Raw genomic sequence first — 8,034 nt, forward strand, 5'->3', positions numbered from 1 at the left:
ATATGTGATGAATCATGAATGATTACTTTTACCCGTTGTTCCGGTTGAACACTCGGGGTTGATTGTATTGTGTGATTCAACTTTCGTCGTGCTTGTGTATGCTTGAATCGAAGCAGGCCGGGGGCTAGTGTAATACGGTGAACTGACTTTTTATCGAAATGTGCGGATAGCAAGAGTCGCCACCAACTTTTATTTTGTCCAATGTTAGGAAAGGTAAAAAGTACAGAAAAAGACCTTTTAAAAAGAAATGGGCTCGGGGGGTAAGTTATGAAAAGGGAAGGTGCAAGCACCCTTTTCATCTGTAGTTATCTACGGGCTCTTAACTTGCTTAGCTCATGTTTGTTTGTTTTGAGTTGAAAAGAGGCATAAGGACTTTAGCGTAAATGCGTAGCCTTAGTTTTTCGAAATAGTAGTGAAAAGATATTTTTTATTGAGCTAGGCAGGTTAAGAGCACTACCCTAACTAATTGGTCTTTTTCTGTAATTTTTAAGGTTCCTAGGACTATCCATACTATATAGGAGTAGGTAGTCCTTGTTTATATTGGACGTGCGGGTCATCGAAGGGTCGTCGTATAGTCGTTGAAGGCAACAAGCAGAGGTACCTTTAGCAATTTCGAAGGGACGATCGTCACTTTTTCGTAGGCAACAATCGAGGGTCATCGAGGGACTTAGTGACAATTTTGTATTGATGGACCTTTGCTAATGAGTACCTCTACATTTCGAGGGACACGACCTTATAATCGAAGGCAACCAAGAGAGGCGTACCCTAGAGGTGAGTGAGCGAGAAGTGTGTTAATTTCAGTTATTCTAATCTTGATTATGGTTAGCTAACGTTCAGTTAATTAGTCTTGCCATACATGCCTAGTTACTAACAATTAAAATATATACAGAAACTTAAAATGCAGAAAAGTAAAGTTCCTACGCTATTACAAGGTTTCGGGATGGGGATTACAATAAAATTATTGGGGAGTGCGGAAAGATAAATGTCCTAATTACTATTACAAACTAGGAGCAGTTACAATAATATTGAAAAATTGCGCGAATAAGATGATAATGTTCACAAGATAGTTCAATGCCTCGATTGATAATACCTCACAAAAAATCAAGAGAATGTTAGCGGAGTAACATAGCATAAAATGATACATGGGTAACGAAAAAGTATGGACAACATAAATCAAAATTGATAATAAACATGTTAAATCCTAAAAATTTAAAACTTAATAACAATATTTTTTTGTATTTTATGAAAAAAGAAAAAAACTATAATTAAAACGATTGTATTTTTGTTGTCAGGTTAGAAGTTAAACAATTATTAAAACAACAAAACTAAGATATAAACAATTAAAATAAAATAAATTAAAAGAAATAACATAAGAATGAGGGTGTGCGCAGAGGGTCAAAATCCTCTCCATTTTTTTCTCTCTCCATTTTCTCCATTATTATAGTTTTGTATATAAATAACACGTATTTTCATGACATGTGACATTTATTTCACATTTATTTAATTTTATATACTCAAAACTATAGTAATGGAGTCTTCCATTTCTTTTAACAGGGAAAATCCATTTTGATTGAGTTTTAGAGCTAGTTTATTTCAACTTTAAAAAAATAGATTTTCTTTTTGTATTTTTAAAAATAATTTTTCAAAATATTACAAGTTTTTTTATATTTATTTTTTTTAATTGAAACATTACTTTGATATCCTATAACATAAACAAACATTATTGAAAATTAAAACATAGTCAAAATCACAACTTTTTTTAAAATGTGGTATTTCAAAAATAATTTTTATAAAAATCTATTTGAAATATCTTTATAATTAAGTGATTTTTTGAAATTTTGATATCCAAAAAATTTTTTAATAAAAAAATGAAATAACTAAATTAACATTTTAAGAATAATTATTCAAACCAAATTTTCATTTGAAACTTTTATGAAAAGTTTTTTTTTAAAATATTTTTGTACACAAAATGATGTAACACTATAAAAATAATTTTTTTAAAAAGGCAAAACAAACGGGTCCTTAGTTTGACTTTGGGTCTTCTCTATTTAAAAATATGGGGACGAATCAAGTAAGGACACACTACACTAGTATCCATCTTGAGTCTGCCTCTGAACCCATACCGGTTATTTCTATATATTTAATTTTGATAATCTAGAATTTTAAATAGAGCTATGCTATATGGTACGAAGGAATCAACGAAAGGCAAGAATTTGTATGTGGCATTTTTACAATTAAAGTAGAAACAATTAATATGCGCTTGCCATAAATCATGGGTGGTGGTGGTTATAAATTAAGGGGTCGTGTTAGTCTTGTGGAAAACATTTCGTAATGTTAAGCATTTTCCTTTTAAATATGCAATCAGTATTTTAATATTTTGATTTGAATTTTCTATTTTAAATATTTGAAATGTATGCATGAAATATTTTGAGATCATTTTATTTTATTATTTGTAATATTAAATGAGTTTGAAAAATTAGCTATTTTTATTTTAAAAATTGATGTCATTAAAGACGGTGACAAGGCGGGGATATGTAAATCTAATCCGAACTCATTTATAATGATTTTAAGTTTTAATTCTCCAATTTTTATTGAAAATCTCGTCGGAAAAAAATAACTATTAAACAATTTAAATTTAGATTTGAGAAAAATAAAAAGCGTGCCTACTCCTTTATCATGTCTAATCACAACTGATTTTTAAAAAGAACTTTATAATAACCAATTATGAATACTCAAAGAAGAAGTTAGAATTGTCTTATATTTTAGGAAGTCTTGATCCAATAACAATTTTGATGTGATCTAATAACAATATTCAATTTTGATGTCCTATTTTTTATGTTTTTTAAGGAAGTATTCTCGTTTATATAATATTTGAATAAAATAAAATATTATTAAATCACGAAAACGTAACCACAACTTCATAATTGACTTCATGGCCCAATGGATAAGGCGCTGGTCTACGGAACCAGAGATTCTGGGTTCGATCCCCAGTGAAGTCGTATTTTTCATAATCTTTTGATTAAAAATGAATCTTTAACGCTATCAGTAACGCATTGCAACCATCACCAACCAGAAAATAAAACCTATAGCCACAATCACTCAACTTAATACATCAATATAAATTATACACTTAACACTTTTTTTTTTGTAATCAAGAAACTGAGTGACGCCTTCTCTTTGGAAACGGAAACCTTCTCTCAGAACCAACACCATTACTCCCCTTAACGCCACTAATCCTAAACAATGCATTAAGCTTACTTAACTTTTTCGTAAACGACTTAAAAAGCTTATTACCAGGATTCGACTTAACAAGCTCTTGTTTCATAGAAACATGATCTTTCTCCAAATCAGTTAACCTCATTCTCATTCTTGTTACTTCAAGTTTCAACTCTCGGTTCTCTCTTCTAACCGATGCGTAGTTATCTCTAGGCGAAATTCCTCCGCTTCCTGCACCGCTACCTGAACGATGAGGGAATTGACTGTTAAGGCCGCCGAAGAGGAGTTGGTTATGTCCTCCACTCATCGCGTTACGGAGGCGGATTTGTTCGAAGTAGAGAACTTGTACCGCCATTTGGACCGGGAGTCTCTCGTTTTGTGCTGCATGGCTGCATGCTTCTTGTGAGAGTTTTTGACAATCGATGGTTTTGCATAATCGGTATCGCTCTGATTCCTTTATGTTCGGATGTACCTGTTTGACAGAAAGTTGTTAATATTTTAGAATAGCCCTTGAAATTGAAAATTCGCGACCGTGTTAGTCCTTTTGAGTCTGTCAATCTAGTTGAAAATTGGCGATCATGTTAGTCCTTCTGAATATAGTATTTGAAATTGCATGATAGAGGCTATATGATCGAGAATTTCCAATTTCGTTGTTTTTAGAATAGTCCTTGAAATTAAAAAATTCACGATCATCCTAGTCCTTCTGAGTCAGTCGATGTAGTATTTGAAATTGTCTCGGTTAGGCTAATACGATCTAGAATTTTCAATTTCACTGTTTATAAAATAATCTTTGAAATTGAAAATTCACGACCATGTTAGTCCTTCTGGTCGGTCAATTAAGTATTTGAAATTGTCTGACCGAGACTAATATTATAGAGAATTTTCAATTTCATTATTTTTAGAGATCAATTTGTCTGGCCTAGATTATTTTGAGGGCCGGACAATTAAGAAGTGGAGTGGAAATGACTTACCTTAAGGAAGATATCGACGGATCTATAGAGTCCATCGCTTATGATACGCGCGTGATCGGGAAGTAATTCAGCGAGTGAAATGAACTTTGATGGAAACAAGTTTGGGTCTAATGCAACTTCAGCAAGATAATTATCCAACAATTTGGATACCTTAAGAATCGAGCTTTGTTTTGGAGATCCAGGGCTATCAAATTCATAAACCATTTCACTTTCGTCTCTCAGCCGGCTATCATCCTCGTCCTCCTCGTCCAAGTTAAGAAAAATCGAAAAAATTCTCACGATTAAATCGGTATCATAAATAGTACTGCAATGGTTATTATTTTGATATGAACTTGTTGGAATCAGAATGTCTTCGAGAATTGCTTGGTCGAGTTGTAGACCTATTCTTCTCTCCAAATCAGATTTACAAGAAGTTGATGCCGATGCTGCTATTGCCGATTTCAGCAAACTTGCGAGAAAAGCTATCGGAACCTGGCTTTTCCTCGACTGAGTTGGAAGTAAACTAGTTATTGTTTCAACGAGGATCCGTTGTTTCTTCGAAAATTCCAAGTCATGTAAACTTCCTTTGACTACTTGAAGAGAATTATTCGCGTAGTTTATCAGAATCTTGCTGATAATCTCTTGTTTTAGTCCCTTCGACTTCAACATTGATAAAACTCGTTTAAAGAAATCAAGATTAAGAACAGTAAGCGATTTTCCCCACCATTCTGAAGGCGTTTCAGGTTCAACGCTTCGAGAAGGGAAACTATAATCGAGTTTTTGTAAACCGGACGTAAGCTGCTCTTTGCATACATTGTTTGCAATTGAACTGACTAATCTGTTAACAAGGTTAATCTCTTCTGCAATAGGTAGCAGAGTTTCGCAACGGTGAAGAACAGATATTGTGTTTGCTGTGTTTGAGAGTACTGTCTCTTTGAGATATGATTCGGCTCGCGTCAACAAGTTTTTCTCGGCGAACTCTTCTGTCATTTCTAGAAAATGAGCTATGCATCTTAGCATAGAAACATTGGAGAGAGTGAATTCAATGTTGATTCCATAACAGAATTTCGCAGCTAGCTCAAATGCCTCTGCACCGCCGGGTATACTTGGGAAACTTATGCGCGAAACCTTCGAATCTCTTGATTCTAACAATAGTTTTCGAATTCTTCCACTACGAGAAACTAGAGGAAACTGTCGAAAAAACAGTTGAAAAAAAGTTATTAGTACTTCAATATTAAAACATTATTTGCATGATTTTAATATTAAAATGGTTACTCATGCATACTTTACCTTGTGAAGTGAAAAGCTTGAAGCTCCAATTTCAATGGTGAGATCACTAGAGACATCAGAAATTGGCCTGTAAGAGACAAATCTAGCTGAGTAATTGCATATGCTAGACATGGAAAATTTTATGTAGAGTAGAAACTAGTTAAGTAGCTATATATAGATATTACAAAAATGAAATTATAATAGTAGAGAGCTTGGAAGAGTGTTTTCACGCAGAAAATGTATATGCAATTTAATGTATAAGATGGTGGTCTATGTATGTGTTTTGTTAACCACAAACAGAAAAACAATGTAACCTGGCAAGGTCAAATAGGTATATGTGAATGGCCCCAATTCATTAAATACATCATTTGAGTGTGACTACATTAACTCCTTAAGATTATCTCAGTGCCATATATTTGAAGTGTGGATCTAAATAGTGGGTGGTCTAATAGCGAAAATCTGATATGTGGCTCAACAGATTTTTTAAATTAAGCTCTGATACCATATTAGTATATATTAGGATATGTGGTTTAAAAGTGTCTGTGCTACAGATGACTTGAATTATTTTTACAAAACTGACTTATAAGATGAGATTTCTCCTCCACTTACAAATATATGTTTAGATATTGTGTGATGCGGAGTTCTTAACAATACATTTGACAAGTTAACTCGACAAAATGGTTTTTATGGTTGAGTATAATTGATTATTACATGATAGATAAGAAAGGTAAAGTATAAAAGATTGATAGGTTATTTGTTACTATGACACTAGAGTGAAACGTTGTAACCCAATAAATCAAATCATTGATGATTTACAATGAAAGATAAGAAAGGGAAAGTATTTGTGCCACACAAGTATTGTCATGTTGATGTTTAAGGCTATGTACATCCAAAACACTTTCTTTTAGTAGGCGAGTTCAACTCCAAAAGATAATTAAAGTATGCAAATAATTGCAGACAAATGTTAATAAGCATTTTGACAAAAGACATGTTGGAATTTGACATTTACCACGAAGCACCGTACTATATGGTTCTGTCTAGAGTGTGCATGAGTACATGAAAGTCAATGTCACACGTTCCATCTTAACTTATTAGCAAATTACAAAGTTTAAAATTATCGGTATCACTAGTACTTCTCTTTAAAGACGTGTTTAGTGTCTGACATGTGTTGACTTTTACAATTGAATATGTTTCGCTGTCCGACACATATCATAGTCTGACACTTATATAACATTCGTACGATTTGTGTCGGAAAATTCAAACAAATGGAGTAGTAGACAAGACATGATGCAACTAAGACATAAGCAACACAACAAGACAAAAAAAGTTTTCCAGCTGGTGTCTTGTGAATCAACTAGGAATGGGACGATTGTATTAAATGAAGAGTAAGACCCACAAAAATGAAACCACTAAGCATTAACCTTAAAGAACTTGATTCCAATTATTTGATCAAATCTTAAGATCAAAATCTAGCCTCTAGGTATGTGATAAAGACAATACAAAAAATATAAAATTAAAATTTGTTTTTAAAGTTTATTTGGTGGGTCATTAGATCAATTTCTTCATTTTGCTAATTTCTATTCATTCCATCCTCATTGAAATTATTTTCTTTACCTCAAAATTTTTTTTCATCCAATGTATATAAAATGTTACTTAGATATCTATTGTCGTCTTTGAAGGTGTACAACAACGGCCATGCAGGTTTGTCTAAACTATTACAAAATCATAATCGAATTGACAGTGAGTGAGTTAGACAAAATCTTTTTTGACATCATAATTTCAAAAAAAAAAATACAGTAATATATTATGATTCTGTCAAACTCGCGGTCAATTTAAAGATACAAAAATGAAAAGTAAAACACATAAAAGAAACATGATATTACCATTCAGTGGCATGCCTTATGCTTGAACTTGGACGAAAGGTCCTCTTCCCAGGAATGCTAGGCTTAAATTCTCCAACACTGACAACTCCCATAATTCCACAAAATCTGGCAAATTTTGATACCTTTGCACCCCACTAATTTAAGTAAGTGAATATGTCAACCACTCATTCCAAAAGAAAACTAATGTGTCATTCTCTTGGTAGATTCTATATTGAGAATTGAGAACCACTTCTTTCTTCTCAATCTGTGGAAAGTTGTGGAGAATTGAAAGTCACATAGTTCATGCAGTTCTATAGGATTTGAGTTGATTCTGAAAACATACTTTATGAGTGTGTGTATAAATTTATTAATCTAAAGTCAAGGAAACACAGGTGTATGTGCTTTCACTTTTCGGTGAAAGGTAGTGTGAGTAAATAGACTTTTTATATTTCTTTTATATTTTTATCAATTTATGGCTTAAGATATTGCTGGAATTCTGAACGGTTGCAGTGCTTTTGGGATTTGTAATTATAGCTAGTGAAGCTACTCACTTAATTAGCTAATATTAAAAAATTAATAATGAATGAATTTATTTAATTATTATCATTTTGGTAGTAGATAAATTGAAATAAATTTAATTTAGATAAATTTTTACAAAAGTAATTTTGACCGGGTAAAAATCATAATTTGAAGTAAATTAATTATAAAAAGCATAATCAATTTCAATTCAAAATCAA

The 8,034-nt window shown here is 32.3% G+C and overlaps 1 protein-coding gene and 1 non-coding gene across 2 annotated transcripts; one reads left to right on the forward strand and one right to left on the reverse strand.

The window, feature by feature from the left end:
- Positions 1 to 2,916: 2,916 nt before the first annotated feature.
- On the reverse strand, positions 2,917 to 7,680 carry LOC131643915 (BTB/POZ domain-containing protein At1g03010-like). Its single transcript, XM_058914271.1, has 4 exons — positions 7,319 to 7,680; positions 5,457 to 5,523; positions 4,188 to 5,357; positions 2,917 to 3,688 (listed from the first exon to the last, which is right to left on the reverse strand). Exons 1-4 carry the CDS (start codon positions 7,408 to 7,410, stop codon positions 3,152 to 3,154), a joined length of 1,866 nt encoding a protein of 621 aa, XP_058770254.1. The 5' UTR covers positions 7,411 to 7,680; the 3' UTR covers positions 2,917 to 3,151.
- TRNAR-ACG (transfer RNA arginine (anticodon ACG)) lies at positions 2,927 to 2,999 on the forward strand. Its single transcript has one exon. It is a non-coding gene; the product is annotated as a tRNA-Arg (tRNA).
- Positions 7,681 to 8,034: the final 354 nt, after the last annotated feature.

The sequence above is a fragment of the Vicia villosa genome, linkage group LG1, assembly GCF_029867415.1.
Source record: "Vicia villosa cultivar HV-30 ecotype Madison, WI linkage group LG1, Vvil1.0, whole genome shotgun sequence".
In the NCBI taxonomy this organism is placed as follows: Eukaryota; Viridiplantae; Streptophyta; class Magnoliopsida; order Fabales; family Fabaceae; genus Vicia; species Vicia villosa.